The sequence below is a fragment of the Alosa alosa genome, chromosome 13, assembly GCF_017589495.1.
Source record: "Alosa alosa isolate M-15738 ecotype Scorff River chromosome 13, AALO_Geno_1.1, whole genome shotgun sequence".
Classification (NCBI taxonomy): domain Eukaryota; kingdom Metazoa; phylum Chordata; class Actinopteri; order Clupeiformes; family Clupeidae; genus Alosa; species Alosa alosa.
Genome location: NC_063201.1, coordinates 4,728,670 through 4,745,659, shown reverse-complemented (window position 1 = coordinate 4,745,659; position 16,990 = coordinate 4,728,670). Strand labels below are relative to the sequence as shown.

General features: G+C 38.5%; 1 protein-coding gene across 1 annotated transcript; it reads left to right on the top strand.

The window, feature by feature from the left end:
* The first annotated feature begins 9,235 nt into the window (after window positions 1-9,235).
* Window positions 9,236-15,292, top strand: LOC125306556 (carcinoembryonic antigen-related cell adhesion molecule 1-like). The gene is made up of 4 exons (XM_048261979.1): window positions 9,236-9,349; window positions 9,672-9,995; window positions 12,531-12,806; window positions 14,840-15,292. Exons 1-4 carry the CDS (start codon window positions 9,298-9,300, stop codon window positions 14,962-14,964), a joined length of 777 nt encoding a protein of 258 aa, XP_048117936.1. The 5' UTR covers window positions 9,236-9,297; the 3' UTR covers window positions 14,965-15,292.
* Window positions 15,293-16,990: the final 1,698 nt, after the last annotated feature.

The window sequence follows — 16,990 nt, the reverse complement described above, 5'->3', positions numbered from 1 at the left end:
CACTGTAGCTAGGCGGGGCTAGCAACGAATAGCAGATGTAAATAGCTGCGAGCTATTATCTACACCAACAAAGGAACCCTGGAAACCAAGGGTGTTCGTTGGAATAGAAGTAATTGTTGGCTTGCCCGATAATGTAGCTTACTCACCTTCAAGCAGCTAGCACTGGTCGTAAGTTAGCTACTACTGTCAACAAACGAAGTGACCCTGGACACCAAGGGTATTCGTTGGGAATAGCGGTGAAATACCAAGCGAGGGAACCCTGGATACCAATAGGTACTCGCTGGCAGAATAGTGTACTTACCAGAGAAGAGTTCAGTCACTGCTATATCCACAAGCCGGTAACGTTAACGTCTCCAACCAGATCCTGGAAGCCGAGGGTAGGCTATCCGTCGGGAGATGCGAAGATTCCGAATCCGATTATGTTGATAAACAACAGCTAATGGGGGAGCATGTACTACTCAACCCAAGTTAAAGTCAAAAACAACAGTTCTCAGCCAGGCGAGAATGAAAAAGAGAAAGATCATGACGAATCTGTAGACTTATATATTGTAGCGTCATTATGTCACCAGATGACAACCAATCAATAAGTTCTCGTAGCCAATGCGCGAGCGCATGATATCTTCTTTTTTTTCAAGTAGCAATCAAATTCTCAGTTCGTTAGGTTCGATTTTCTATCACAGTCTTTTTTTGTCTTATCCAAGGAACTGAAAAGTATTACTTATTGTAGAACTGGAAAAAAGAGAAAGTTAGTTAACATTACGCTTCCAGTGGGGCTAATCCTCTGTGTGTAGTAGAATCCATCTTGTCTCGTTGGGTAGGCTCACCATCTTGTCGTTGTCGTTACATGTGATGTCCATGTCCGACGAAGCATTCAGTTCAAAGCAATAAAAGTTTGTGTCGTTTAATCAAACTGAGAAAGGCAAATCTTCAATAAAGTCTTTTCTGAATACTGACGTTGTGAAAACTGATGAAGTTCAAAAGAAATATCTCAAAACAGATATGCTGCTAGTCAATAACAATGCAGGCTATACTCTGGAGCTAGCACTCAAATAAACAAAAAACATAAAAGGCTGTAGCTTTAAACAGCACGTTTTGTTTCACACAAACGGTATCTGAAAGTATAACACTTTAAATCTTGACCTAAACTGACTTTAACCAGGTCGTTTAGTCGCATCGTTTTCTCAGCTTCTTTTTTTCCCTCCGCCTTCGTTCTCTTTCTTTTCTGGACTGACTAGTTATAGTGGATGGAATCCACTATCTTGAAATCTCCTGGCTTCTTCTTATTATTACAGTGCATGAAAATGCACTGTACTGTTCTTCCTAGGCAACTTCTTCTTCTTATTATTATTCCGCTTACCACTTTTTCCGCACGCAATTTCTCTTGAACAGTTTAACTTAGAAACTTCATTCAAACTTTGTAACGTGGGTCTTCAAACAGATCGGGTTGCTATGTCTTTTCAACTTTGAAACTTTTATACTTTTAAACTATTAAAGAAAAACTTTTTAAAATCCCCATAGACTTAACATTGCCGATTGACATCATAATACGGCCCGTTAAGCAATTAGAATCCTATGGCAGGTGTTCAGGACACCTGCAGCCTCAGGCTTTAAGCATACAATCTGGGTCAATTAAGACTACACATCCTATTCAACTGTTTCTTCTGCCCAAAACTGTTTCAAAATAAAAGTCCTCACAATACAGTCTACAATAATCTACTGTTAAACAATGTAACCCATTAAACTACTGAACTTTTTACATTCAACTTTTAAACGGTCTACTTTTAAACTATGATTAAACTATCTATCTATTAACCCTTTAGGCGCCAGAGGTTTTTTTCCGAAACGATCAATTTTGACATCTTCATTTCAAAAGGCTATATCTTAAAAGTGATAAGAGATAGAGACTTTCTGTAAATTAGAGAAATATTAAGGATTACCCAAAGTTTATGTAGAGATTAAATATTTATATCTAATTTGCATATTATGACGTCATATGGTGCTAAAAATGATTAGCTAGGTTAGCTAAGTCACATGGTTAGCATAGTTAGCATGTTAGTTAGCGTAGTTAGCATAACTACTAAAAATGATTAGCTAGGTTAGCTAAGTCACATGGCTAGCATAGTTAGCATTGTTAGCATGCTAATTAGCATAGTTAGCATAACTACTAAAAATGATTAGCTAGGTTAGCTAAGTCACATGGTTAGCATAGTTAATCATCAAATATCTACCTATACACAGCCATTAAACTATTTGAATATCAACATTCATTAAACTTCCAGTCTGTCAACAACTTTTAAACTATTTACCTTCAACTTTTAAACGGTCTACTTTTAAACTATCATTAAACTATCTATTAAACTAGCTGTCTATCAACAACTTTTAAACTACCTACTGTTTATCAACAACCTTTAAACTATCTACATTCAGCTTTTAAACAGTCTACTTTTAAACGATCAACTTTTATTAAGCTATGCAACAACCATGTCTATCCTAGCATCACCGTAGAAACCATCTCTGTATTATCTGTTTTAACTATACATGATATTTTACATCACAACTTAAGCATTTTCATGCACTGGTAATTCCTTTTATTTGTTATTTTCCTTTTTATAGTTATTTTATTATTCCAAACTGCTTACCACTTTTCCAGCTATGTATTTTCAATTTCTCTTGAACAGTTTAAAACTTAGAAACTTCATTCAAACTTTGTAACGTAGGTATTAAAACAGACCAAGCTGCTATGTCTTTTCAACTTTGAAACTTTTATACTTTTAAACTATTAAAGAAAAACTTTTTTAAAATCCCCATAGACTTAACATTGCTGATTGTGACATCATAATACGGCCGTTAAGCAATTAGAATCCTATGGCAGGTGTTCAGGCCACCTGGATCAACTGCCAGTCTCAGGCTTTAAGCATACAAACTGGCCTTATTAAGACTACACATCCTGTTCAACTGTTTCCTCTGCCAAAAAACTGTTTCAAAATAAAAGTCCTTGTTACTCGTCATCAACTATGACTCCTACCCACTGTAGCTAGTTAGCATGTTAACATAGTTAGCATGCTAGTTAGCATTTTTAACAAAACTGCTAAAAATTATTAGATAGGTTAGCTAAGTCACATGGTTAGCATAGTTAGCATTGTTAACATGTTAGTTAACATAGTTAGCATAACTGCTAAAAAGGATTAGCTAGGTTAACATGTTAACATTGTTAGCATGCTAGTTAGTAACAAAGTCCCATGGTTAGCATAGTTAGCATAGCTACTAAAAATGATTAGCTAGGTTAGCTAAGTCACATGGTTAGTATAGTTAACATGTTCACATTGCTAGTATGCTAGTTAGCATAGCTACTAAAAATGATTAGCTAGGTTAGCTAAGTCACATGGTTGGCCTAGCCTACCTCACAAATAATTTAACCTTTTAAACTATCTGTTTAGTCATTCCAACTATATTAAACCTCATCTACCTAGCAAATAATTTAACCTTTTAAACTATCCACCTATTTAACTGTTCAGTCATTTTTCTAACTATATTAAACCTCATCTACCTAGTTCAGTCATTCCAACTATATTAAACCTCATCTACCTAGCAAATAATTTAACCTTTTAAACTATCCACCTATTTAACTGTTCAGTCATTTTTCTAACTATATTAAACCTCATCTACCCAGTTCAGTCATTCCAACTATATTAAACCTCATCTACCTTTCAAATAATTTAACCATTTAAACTATCCACCTATTTAACTGTTCAGGCTTTCCAACTACATTAAACCTCATCAACCTCACAAATAATTTAACCATTTAAACCAGTGTTTTTCAACCTTTTCACTTTTGACACTTAAAATGTCCCACGACACACTAACATCCTGTGTGAAGAAAAAATAAACATACCATAGCCTAAAATTTCAAATAATACACAGATACGGCCTTATTATGGCCTCTATGCAAGACTTGCTCAATAAAACAAGCGCCCTCTGTTTCATTTGTAGGTGACTGTATCTATAATTTAATTGTTGTTATGAACTGGATACTGTATGTGATGATTCTGTGAATACTGGATATGGGGCCCCCATTGTACAATGCCTGCATACCACAAATAGTGCAATCATACAATCAATGAGAGCATGTGGTTATACATTTTTTGATGCAACAGTTGCTTTTCTGGACCAGTGAGTGACATTTGGGTAATTTCCTGCGGCACACTTGATGATCTCTCACGGCACACTAGTGTGCCCCGGCACAGTGGTTGAAAAACACTGATTTCAACTATCCACCTATTTAACTGTTTAGTCATTCTAACTATTAAACCTCATCTACCTAGCAACCAATATAGCAACCACCTCAAGTACCCTAGCAACAGCCTAGCAACCACTTCCACAGTTACAACCTAGCAACCAGCATAGCAACCACCACAACTAACCTAGCAACAGCCTAGCAACCACCTCATGTACCCTAGCAACAGCCTAGCAACCATGTCAAATACCCTAGCAACAGCCTAGCAACCACTTCCACAGTTACAACCTAGCAACCAATATAACAACCAATGAGTTTAACCTAGCAACCAGCATACCAACCACCATTACTACCCTAGCAACAGCCTAGGAACCACCTGAAGTACCCTAGCAACAGCCTAGCAACCATGTCAAATACCCTAGCAACAGCCTTGCAACCACCACAACTTCAACCTAGCAACCAACATGATTACCTAAGCAACCAGCATAGCAACCACTTAATTTGGCATAACAACCAACATATGTACCCTAGCAACACTATTGCAACTATATCTGCATTATTTGTTTTTACTCTGTATGATATTTTACATCATATTTTTTGCATTTTCATGCACTGTATTTCCTTCAGGAAATGCTTTTCTAGTTATTATTGTTATTCTACTTTTTTGCTGTCCTGTTCTTGAGGTGGTTAACATGGTTGAAACCTCTTGAAATTTGGCACACACGTCAGGTGTCACACAATGCAGTTAGGTACAAGAGCTTGACCCAGGCGTGGCCCAGGGACTCGCTAGCGCCCCCTTAGGTGACTGATCCCGTGGTTAGCATATATTTTGAGGTGGTTAACATGGTCGAAAAGTCTTGAAATTTGACACACACATCAGGTGTCACACAAAGCAGCTAGGTACAAAGGCTTGGCCCCGGGCATGGCCCAGGAACTTCGCTAAGCCCTTTATGCCCCTTAGGTGACTGATCCCGTGGTGGGCATATACTTTCAGCTACACACACCAAATTTTGTAGGTGTCTGTATCTCCCCAAGATGAACAACTTTTATATGTACAATGCATATATATGCATAGATATTTGGGATTTTGTGCAGACTAATATGTGATGAAATATGTGATGAATCATGATGCCAAAAGAGGTGCTTCCCATGGGTGAAATCGCATTAAATTTGGCACACACATCAAGTGGTACAGTCACAGTGAATAGACAGGGATAAAAGCTTGGCACCGGGCATTGCCCAGGAACTCCATAGCGCCCCCTTATGTCACTGTGACTTGTGGTTGGCATCAGTGGCGTGCACAGACATTTTGGGGGGCAGGTGCTCAGGAGGGGGCACTTTTAGCGCCGCGTGGAACACTTAATTATAAAAAAATTTGTTGAATGAAATTTGACTTGTGCTGCAATTAGTAAATCAATATACAATTAAGACAATAAAGAGACCAAAATGTGCCTAACAAAACCTATACAACAGAAAACGTTCGTCTTAACAATTGCAAACTCTACTGAAATTATTTGTAGCCTATGTGGTCGTCCTCGTTATCCGTCATTGACTTGGGCTACAGCGTAAAACAGGTGACTAAAAATGCTTAGTTGTTTGATGCTGTATGAGACATTTTACTGCACAATGATTACACGTTGGGCTTAGAGGGCAAACTGTATGCGATTTTACTTGATCTGTAAGACAATAAAGAGACTGTATGATTTTACTTGATCTTGTCATTAGACAATAAAGGAAATGGGGACCAAACATGTATGATGTTGCCTAACAAACATACAACAGAAAACGTTCTTCTTAACACAAATTTGCAAAATTTGTATGTTTGTATGTGGTCGTCCGTTATCTGTCATTGATTTGGGCTACAGCGTAAAACTTTATCTAGCTTCATCTAACTAGTTTATCAGGTGACCAGTCGGCAAAAATGCTTGTTTGGTGCTGAATGAGACATTTTACTGCACAACAAAATTATTACATGTTGGGCTTAGAGGGCAAACTGTAAGATTTTGCTTGATCTGTAGGTTACCTGGCTGATGGGGCGCGGGAGAAGCAGCCTGTCAGCGATCATGCCTGCTATCTGAAGGCGCTTACTGAACTGCTATGGTGCTGCGCATCTGGCGTGCCCTGTCTTGCGACAGCGCCGAGTTCAATGACAAAGGAAGAGAGATAGGCTGGTCGGGTGTGCGCAAGGAGGTGTTTCAGTCGTTTTTAATGGTTCAGGTTTTCAAAAGATCATTTCAAAACCGACCTCAGTAAAATCTTAATAATATTAATAATAAAAAAAAAGTTTCATTTTCGTTGATAAAGGACAAACTTCCTAGTGCTTTAGCACCACCTAGTGTCTATGTATGCACGCCTATGGTTGGCATATAGTTTTAGATACACACACCAAATTTGGGGGGTGCCTGCCTGGCATAGCGTCACCACCTGCCCAAGCAGGAAATATGCCAGAAATGGACAATTCCTTAAATGATTGATCTGAAACTTTATAAAATATTGGATATCATTATTGTGATGATATTAACACATATAATTCACATGCCTAGCATAGCGCCACCATCTGGCCAAACAGGAAATATGCCAGAAATGTTCTATGCTTTGAATGAATGGTCTGAAACTTCTCAGGTTAATAGATAATATGATTATGATGATATCCAGACACCCAATGGGCCTGCCTGGCATAACGCCACCACCTGGCCAAGCAGGAAATGTGCCAGAAATGGACGATGCCTTAACTGATTAATCTGAAACTTTACAAAATATTGGATATTATTGTGATGATATTCACATGTGTAATTCACATGCCTAATATAGCGCCACCATCTGGCCAAAAAGTGTATCAGAAATGTTCTTTGCTTACAATGAATGATCTGAAATTTCTCAGGTTAATATTTATTATGATTATGATGACACCCAATGGGCCTGACTTGCATTGCGCCCCCACCTGGCCAAGCAAGTAAATGTGGCAGAAAATAAAATACAAAAACAAATAGCACACGCATCAAATATGTACATTTCACAAACGCACCACGTCGGTGCTTTGTTGGATTCGGACATGTCACGGGTTGCGGCCCGCAGGTGGCCCGCAGGTGCTCGGGCCCGCCATTGCCGCTTGCGGCTATATTTATTATTATTACTATGAACCTACTTACCCAGTCTGGAGCCTGATGTGTGAGTTATAGATCTTGCTGCACAACCACTTTTAGTGGCAGAAAAAAGGAAAAAAATAACCGCAAACTGCGATGGCGGTCCACAAACTGTGGCACTTCGTCATCCAACAATGCACTCACATGAGGTGTGCATGTCAAATGCACACCTCTGATGTGTGTAATCATTTTTTTTGGAAGCACTTACCCACTTCTTTTTGGGCGTAACGTTTTACACTGACAGTATTACCGGCAAGAAGACTCCAAACCTTTGATGGATGTGCCAAATTTCATGAGTTTTCATCCAAAGGAACCACTGATTTCAGCCTACCTGCCGGGTGAAAATCAGGACACCTGAAAGGTCAACTACATCAGGGGTTCCCAAACTTTTCCACGACAAGGCCCCCCAAATACCACTAGGTTCTGGCCAAGGACCCCCTTGATGTGTTATTAAACCCATCTACAATACTACGGCAAATGTAAAAATACATTAAGTTAATTCTAATAATTATTTTAGCTACAAGCACTTTGTGATGGAGCATACAATGTGTACATTTGGGGCTTTCTGCTATATGAGAGCTATCACTCTACTATTATTCCTAGTCATTATCATGGACAATATAATGTTCAGATATGCAACAAATTATTCTAATGGCATTGTATAACAACCCTCATAGTAATAGGTATATTTAAAATGTATTTGTTGCTTTTATTTTTCCTTCCAACTTGCTGAGGCCCCCCTGGCACTCCCCCCCCCACTTTGAAAACCACTGAACCCATCTTTGAAAACCACTGAACTACATCAAGCTTGAAATGAATCTGATGAAACATGTAGGAATTGTGAAGACCAGTGAAATAGTCATTATTTCTGTTGCAAGATGGTGGCACTCTGCCAGACATGCATAGACATGCACAAATCACAGCGGTTGTTTGAATCTTAAAGGCGGGCTTAACAGGATCAACTTTGGAGGTGGTTATGGCTTGTGTTTTTTTTTTTGAAAGTTGAGCAACACAATGCACTTAAGTAATTCCTTTCGAAGAAGGATGTATTTGCCGTTTTGCCAACCGGATACGGATATGGTTGTAGCGCTGGCCTACTGCATGCCTAGGCAGTTTGGAAGACAATTCTCTGCCCGCCCCTTGGATTAAGCGAGGTAAATGGTTCGATTCCAGACTATACATTTCTATGATATAGGATGGCCCGCCAGGCTAATAACCTGTGCATTTTCAAACAAATCAACCAATACGTTGTGGCTATATTACACATTTTCCATTCATTTGGTGAGATATTTGAATTATACATATCACCTTCCCTTCACAATTTACCATCAACAACATCTTGACATCATGTATGCTAAATTTTACATGAATCGGATGAACCGTCGAGAAGTGCTTCAATATTGAGGCATCAATTAGCCATTCTTCCAGTTACCAGATGGTGGCGCTTTTATAACTGTTTATAGCATTGTTTATTTCTTTGTTTCTTTTGCTCCAGCTACAATATTTGTGGGTGGCTTAGAACATCTACCAGATTGACTGTACCTGTTTCGTATTGCATCCCAGTGAGGTATGTACTGTAAGTAATGACTTTGGAGGTAATTTCAGACTTTCACATTCACCTTACTACTACTGTACATCTCTCTTGAACATTCATAAATATTATTGTTATGTATTTATACAGCACATTTCAATGAAACATCACATTGTATATATTGTTGTTTTTCCTCTTAGAAAAGGACTTTCAATTCAGTGTTTGTACCTTTAAGATCCATTGTGTCTTCATTCATCACATTAGGGAGGCGGAGTTTTTTGTTAAGGAAGTTCCTGTGATAAAAAGTATTTCTGTTTGGAACTGAATTGTATGGCATTTGCAAATACTGTAGCCTACTTTAAGCAGTACTCTAACAATCATACTTATAAATGCTATATATGGATTATTTACTCTACAAAACCACTGCATTTCTTGTATTAGGTAATGCATATGGATAAATAATGCCTTGTAATTATGTGTTAACACACATGATTTTAGCCGCTTTATTTTTGAATGCCATATTTTGTACAGGTTACATGTATGTCAGATGTGGTATTAAGGTTTCAAACATTTTGCTCATAACAGAACATTATTTTACCCCTTTGTAGCTGTTACTGTAAGTGTGTGTCCATCTACTTTGCAAGCACAGTCTTAATTTAGTCAGGATAACGGCAATGTTGAAATTCTATAGTAAGTGATGGATTCTCTGTAGTATTTTGTTCTACTATTAGATATTCAGTCTTTGAATTACCCGTTGCCTTAGGATTGTGCTCCTGCCAAGATGAGTTACTGCTGGATGGGCCTCTGAATAGAACAGTTGGAGAGAATGTGGTGTTCACCCTCATCAACCCTCCATCTACACCACCTTCAAGAATCAGCTGGATTTCTCCAAGCAATAGAGAGATCATCACTACACTTGATGATGCAGAGAAGATACATCCTGATTATACTGGTAGAATCTCTCTGAACAAAACCACAGCATCACTGGAGCTCAGCAACCTGACTCTCAATGACACTGGGGAGTACACTCTGGGCATCTCCATGAATAGTGTACCTCAACAGGCGAACACATCACTGACAGTGTTTGGTACGTACTTTTCCACACAAAGTGTATAGTTATGCTACATAAGCTGTAATGTAGTGTTGTCACAATACCAAAATTATTGTTTTGATACCGATACCAAGTCAAGAATTGTGATTTTGATACTTTCCCGATAGTTTTTAAAAATGTTTGTTATGTTTGCACTCTTAATTTTCCCTTACTGGAAAAATGCAGTCAGTTTGGTATATTTTCTATTAGCTGCTCTATGTGTGCCATGGGTATTAATACTAGTAGTAGTAGTGTACCTTTATTTAGTTTCTTGGAAAGTTCATTGAGGAAATCCCTCATTTACAATGGAGCCGAGATTACAGTACATGGTCACAATAGCAAAATTAAATATACTACATAGTTGAGGAAGAGGAATGCATGTTAAAATACCTTAATAATATGAATTAAAATAAATAATATATTTTAACAAATGGTTTAAATAATAAAATAGATGTACCGCAGAGCGGTACAAAATATGACCGCCGCCCAATCCAGCACATTTTTTCCATAAAAATAAGTCACGCTTGTCAAATTGTGTTCATTTCCTACTTTGTTCCTTTTTTGTGTGTTTGTAATTGAGTGTGTGCAGAGTGTGTGGTTGTTTTTGTGTTTTGTGTGTGTGTGTGTGTGTGTGTGTGTGTGTGTGTGTGTGTGCATGTGTGTGTGTCTTTATGTATGTGTACATAAATAAAGAAAATCAGGGAACCACCTACTCTTTGCGATAAGTGCCATGGGATATTTAACAACCATGGTGAGTCAGGACCTCAATTTAACATTCATGCAAAGGAAAACATCTACTGCAGTACAGTGTCCCTGTCACTGCAATATGACATTGGGATTGATATTTGTTTGGTGGCTTTTGGCCACAGGGAAGAGTGCCACCTACTGGCCAGCCACCAACACCACTTCCAGCAGGAACCTAGTCTTCCAAGGAGGTTTCTTATCCAAGTACTAACTAAGCCTGCTTAGCTTCAATAATTCAGCAAAGTCAGGGTATCTGCTGGTCTGGCTGCTGGCTAAAAACAAAAGGTGAAAGGCATATATGATTCTAACCATCTCACTGAATTGCATTATGCACACTCAATTCTCACTGGTATCTGCTAGACAACAAGTACCAAAACATGATTAGTTCATAGATTTCACATGTAAAATACATTTTATACAACCCCACCCCCATCTTGCCTATTCATAATTCTGAGAATTTCTTGAATTTTGTGCATGTGTGTGTGTGTGTGTGTTTATGTGTGTGTGTGTGTGTGTGTGTGTGTGCATGTGGGTGTGTGCATTTGCATGCATGCGTACATATGTCTACTGTGTGTGTACTGTATGTGTCATACGTATGATAACTGTGAATGTATGTGTGTGTGTGTGAATATCTGTTTATGCACATGTGTGCATATGGAATGGGTTAACATGACCCCTGGAGGCAAACATATGCAAATAATTGATCATCCTAGGCCCTACGGTTCTCAAGATATTCACAGAAAACTCTGTTGGTGTACAGTCACTAAATGTACACATAAATTAATTTATTGTATGGTCCCCTTGAACGAAAGTCTACGAAACTTGCCATGCATTCGGAGGGTGTCATAATGATCCTACACTTTCAATTTTGTGCAGTTTTGACCATGTCAGCCAGATATATTGTGATGAAAACACCTAATTTTTTGCTTTTTAATTTTTAACTAGGTGGTGCTATACATGAAATAAGTGGTAATGGGATGGGTTGACATGGCCCCCTAAGACCAACAGAGATGTTCACAGAAAACTGTGTCCGGCCACCTACAGGCCAGTTGGTGTACAGTAACATAAATTAATTTATTGTATGGCTTCCCATGAACGGAATTCAACGAAACTTGGCGTGCATTCAGAGCGTGTCATAATGATCCTACACTTCCAATTTCGTGCAGTTTTGACCTTGTTAGGTCACAGATACCTGTGATTACAACACCTCATTTTTACTTTTTTGTTTTTAACTAGGTGGCGCTATACATGAAATGAGTGGTTATGGAATGGGTTGACATGGCCCCTTAAGATCAACATACAAAAAAAGGTGGTCCTCCTAAACCCTACGGTTCTCGAGATATTCACAGAAAACTGTGTCTGCCCTACCCTCCTTTCGGGGGGTCCAGTCCAGCGGGGGGGCTACAGATCAAAATGAAAAACGATGGTTCCATGCTATCAATGTGGGGCTACATGCCCACCAAGTTTTGCGTACCCCGGTCTTTCAGTGTCCTGGGAATCCTTGACAGAAAATTGGCAAAAAAAAAAAAACTAAACCCATATGACCGCCCGGCCATGCTGCTAACAATACATATGAGACGCTTCTTACCCTAAGGTGGTGCAAAAGTCTGTGCACCTGCAGAAAAGATTTGTAACTGTAGGACAACTTATATATACACACTTGTTTCTTGTTTAATACAACCTTCATCAGGTTGATTGTGTCATGTTAATGTCCAAACTATAATTAAACTGAAGAAACCTGAAGAAAAGTGTATATTAAAACATGTTCTGTGTAAATTACTCTTATAGGGAAAATATCTACATCTCCCATCATAAGCACTTGGGGCACCCTCATGGCAGGCAAAAGTTCTGTCAACTTGACCTGTGATGCTCAGGGCACCATTGTCACCAGAGAGTGGACAAAGGATGGAAAACCTCTGTCTCCTAGCAACAGAACCACCTTCTATGAGAAGAACAGAATACTGTCCATCAGCCCAGTAGAGAAGGAGGACAATGGGCAGTACACATGCACAGTCAGCAATCCTTTCAGCGTTGATAGTAAGAACTACACCCTTGCGTTCAATCGTGAGTATTCTTCATTGAGTTACTAATAGAAGTGATAGCATAAAAAGTGCATTTGCATAAACAATGTAGCATCAACAATGCAATAATGCATTTGATGGAATATATTTTATGTTACTTTTTTTGTCAGTAGTGAGTATTAGGCTACTGGTAGTGAGCTGCTAACTCATTTGATGTAAGCCAACAGTAGGCCTACATTTGATGGAGTAATTTAAGTTATAATTCCTACTGAGATTGGTTGGGGACTTCCCACAGTGGCAGATCAACCCACTTAAATAAACAACAGCAGCACAAAGGACGTAATGCACTATTGGCTGTTGAAAACGGCAACATGCACCGTATGCTGTACCTGAGATCCATAAAGGCCCTGCTTCACAGTAGAAGATGTGGTCAAGAGTCTGGTTTACAAGGTTTACAGACTGTAGCTAACACTAGCTAATATAACTGCCTAACCATAGAACAGCAGAAAATAGCATTAACAACTAGAAAAGCATTTCCTGAAGGAAATACAGTGCATGAAAATAAAGCACAAAACATATGATGTAAAATATCAAACAGAGTAAAAACAAATAATCCAAATATAGTTTCAATAGTGTTGCTAGGGTACATATGTTGGTTGTTATGCCAAATTAAGTGGTTGCTATGCTGGTTGCTTGGTTGTTGCTAGGGTAGTCATGGTGGTTGTTATGCTGTTGCTAGGGTACTTGAAGTGGTTGCTAGGCTGTTGCTAGATTAGTTGTGGTGGTTGCTATGCTGGTTGCTAGGTTAAACTCATTGGTTGCTATATTGGTTGCTAGGTTGTAACTGTGGAAGTGGTTGCTAGGCTGTTGGTATTTGACATGGTTGCTAGGCTGTTGCTATGGCACTTGAGGTGGTTTCTATTTTGGTTTTGACATGGGTGCTTGGCTGGTTTAATATTGAGGTGGTTTGGAATGGCTGAACAGTTAAATAGGTGGATAACAGTTAAATGGTTAAATTGTTTAACAGTGAATTATTGTGGTGAGGACTTTTATTTTAAAACAGTTGTGGACAGAGGAAGCAGTGGAACAGGATCTGTAGTCTTAAGAGAATTAAAAATTATGCTTAAAGCCTGAGAAACTGACAGTTAGTATGAATACCTTGCTACGAATACCTTGCTAGGGTATTTGACATGGTTGCTAGGCTGTTACTAGAGTACATGAGGTGGTTACTAGGCTGTTACTAGGTTAGTTGTGGTGGTTGCTAGATTAAACTCATTGGTTGCTAGGCTGTTGCTAGGGTACTTAAGGTGGTTGCTATATTGGTTGCTAGGTAGATGAGGTAGAAGAAGAAGAAGAAGAAACCTAGAAAGAAGAAGAAGAAGAAGAAGAAGCAGCCTAGGAAGAACAGTACAGTGCATTTTCATGCACTGTAATAATATGTAGATGCCTAGGAAGAACAGTACAGTGCATTTTCATGCACTGTAATAATAAGAAGATGCCTAGGAAGAACAGTACAGTGCATTTTCATGCACTGTAATAATGCAGCCTGGGAGGTGCTGTGGTGCAGTGGGCTACAGTGCCCATGCCATGTGCAGTACGGGTGCCCACGGGGACTCGAGTTCAGGTCCGGCCTGCGGTCATTTCCCAATCCCGCCCCATCTCTCTCTCCCACTTGCTTCCTGTCAGTCTTCACTTTCCTATCTGAATATAAAGGCAAAAAGCCCCAAAAAATATATATAAACAAAAATACAAGAATGCAGCCTTAGGGGTTGCTTTGGAGTTTTCAACCAGGCACCTTCTCTCATAATCCACCAGTCACCAGTTAGGCCATCAATATTGCCACACTGAATACATAAACACTGATTAATACTTATTACACGATAGGTACCAGTACATTTGATACAACTTGACACCTCATGTGAGTTACCATAATTGGTGATGGGTTTTAATTCTTAAGACAGACAGCAACTGTAAAGTGATACTGACATACAGTTTGTCATTGGTTTAAAACTATAAGGGTAGACTACATTCCAGCTTGCATATAAGGAAATGATTTTTCTCTTTAATTTATTCCAGCTGAAACTCCAAGCAGTGGACTGTCTGATGGAGAAATAGCAGGGATTGTTATTGGCACCATTGCAGGTGTAGCTCTGGTTGTGTGCTTAATAGCATTCGGCACAAAGAAAGCCGGGGTATGGTAGCTAGTCTGTAGTTATTTAACATTTGGTCATATCTGTGACACTGAGCTGTTTACTCTCAAATAATTAGAAATGAAATCAAATACTGATTAGATTGAAAATAAGGTAACGGAGTGAGATAAGTTTGTAATATCCAAAGCTGATTTTACATATTTTGCTCAGTAAATGCTTCAATGCTATTCAAAATATTTACTGGCTACAAGACACTTTTAAAACAGGCATTGTGATTTTAAAAATATATATTTTACATATTTTTTTGGCTACACGTATCATTTGTAATTGTGTACGAAATATTTTTCTAATAAAAATGTTGAAACAATGTTGGACCTTGCACCTTTACACATTGTTTGACTGTTATGGGTGGCATATTTATCCCTAACTGACCTAACCGAAATCTTACAATATTGTACCTTGACACCTTCCTTACTGCATAGCCAAGGATTGTTTTGATATGCTTTTTTAACCCGTTTACTTCCAACGGTGCATATATGCGCCCACAATGAGTGTGTTCTAGAATGCCAAGGGTGCATATGTGATAGAAGAAGTATAAAACATGTCTTTTTCTTTTTCAACAGAAATCATTACAAATACCAGTTTCTGTATTTGCTAGAGGTGCTGTATTTCACCATATAGTTTTGACTGTTATTTTCTGCACTCACAGGTTTGAACACATTTAAAGAGCTTCCTTGTATACACAGGTTTAATCATTCACGTTACCAAGGCAACACGGGTCACAATTACCATCAGTGATCAGGTTAACTCACTGTGACTCACTCACTAGATATGGCTCAGGAAAATGACTTGAACAATGACATTTTGAAACGCTAAATTTAAATAAAGTACTCTAGACGAGTCTAGAGGCTTAGTAGGTCACTAAGAAAGTAAACCATTAGCTGTAATAGCAACATTTGTGTTTGATGAGAGACAGTAATCAAACTTTCTTATCCACCCTGCTCCCCTACCAGAAATGTTCATTAAATGTCTTTTAAAATGGATAAACCTACTGTACATCTTTTTGGACAAAAGACACATTTTTGCATTTAGGTCTGGACTTTACAAAGTTCCTACTTAGTTAATAGCAACACCAGTGTAAACGATTGTTGTGATATGACTTTATAGTGTCTCTGGTGTGTGTGTGTGTGTGTTGGTGGGTGGGGGAGGTGTCGGGAGTTTTTCTGCTGTTGCCTTTACGCAACAGGTGCTTGCCTGTCATAGTTTGGCAAAGCTTCAGGCTGTTGGTTTACTGCGCCATCCATTTCTGGTGCAGCCCGGTCAATCATTGACTGACCTCTCCAATGTCATCCTGAGTAACTTCCCTTCATTTCCATGAAAATGCACTCTATTGTTATCCGATTTCTTCTTATTACAGTGCATGAAAATGCACTCTATTGTTATCCGATTTCTTCTTATTACAGTGCATGAAAATGCACTCTATTGTTATCCGATTTCTTCTTATTACAGTGCATGAAAATGCACTGTACTGTTATTCCAAGGCTTTTTCTTCTTCTTCTGATTCTTCTTCTTCTTCTAACGCAGTTAATGCAGCTTCAACCGTTTAACGTAAAAACTTCATTCAAACTGCGTTGCGTAGGTCTTACTTAGGACATGGGTGATTTTTCAGCTTTGTAACTTTTATACTTTTTAAACTATTAATTAAAAACTACTCAAAATTCCCCATAGACTTAACATTATGATTATGACATCACAATACAGCAGTTAAGCAATTAGAATCCTTTGGCAGGTGTTCAGGCCACCTGGATCAACTGCCAGTCTCAGGCTTTAAGCATACAAACTGGCCCTATTAAGACTACACATCCTGTTCAACTGCTTCCTCTGCCAAAAAGTTAGCTAAGTAACATGGTTAGCATAGTTATCATGTTCAAATAGTTAGCATGCTAGTTAACATAGTTAGCATAACTGTTAAAAATGATTAGCTAGGTTAGCTAAGTCACATGGTTAGCATAGTTAACATTGTTAGCATGCTAGTTAGCATAACTACTAAAAATGATTAGCTAGGTTAGCTAAGTAG

Excerpts from the sequence above, each read along its gene's own strand:
- LOC125306556 (XM_048261979.1), top strand. The coding sequence starts at position 9,298 with ATGCTATATATGGATTATTTACTCTACAAAACCACTGCATTTCTTGTA. Across the intron at positions 9,350-9,671 it reads CACTGCATTTCTTGTATTAG|GATTGTGCTCCTGCCAAGAT; the intron begins GTAATGCATATG and ends CCGTTGCCTTAG. Across the intron at positions 12,807-14,839 it reads CTACACCCTTGCGTTCAATC|CTGAAACTCCAAGCAGTGGA; the intron begins GTGAGTATTCTT and ends AATTTATTCCAG.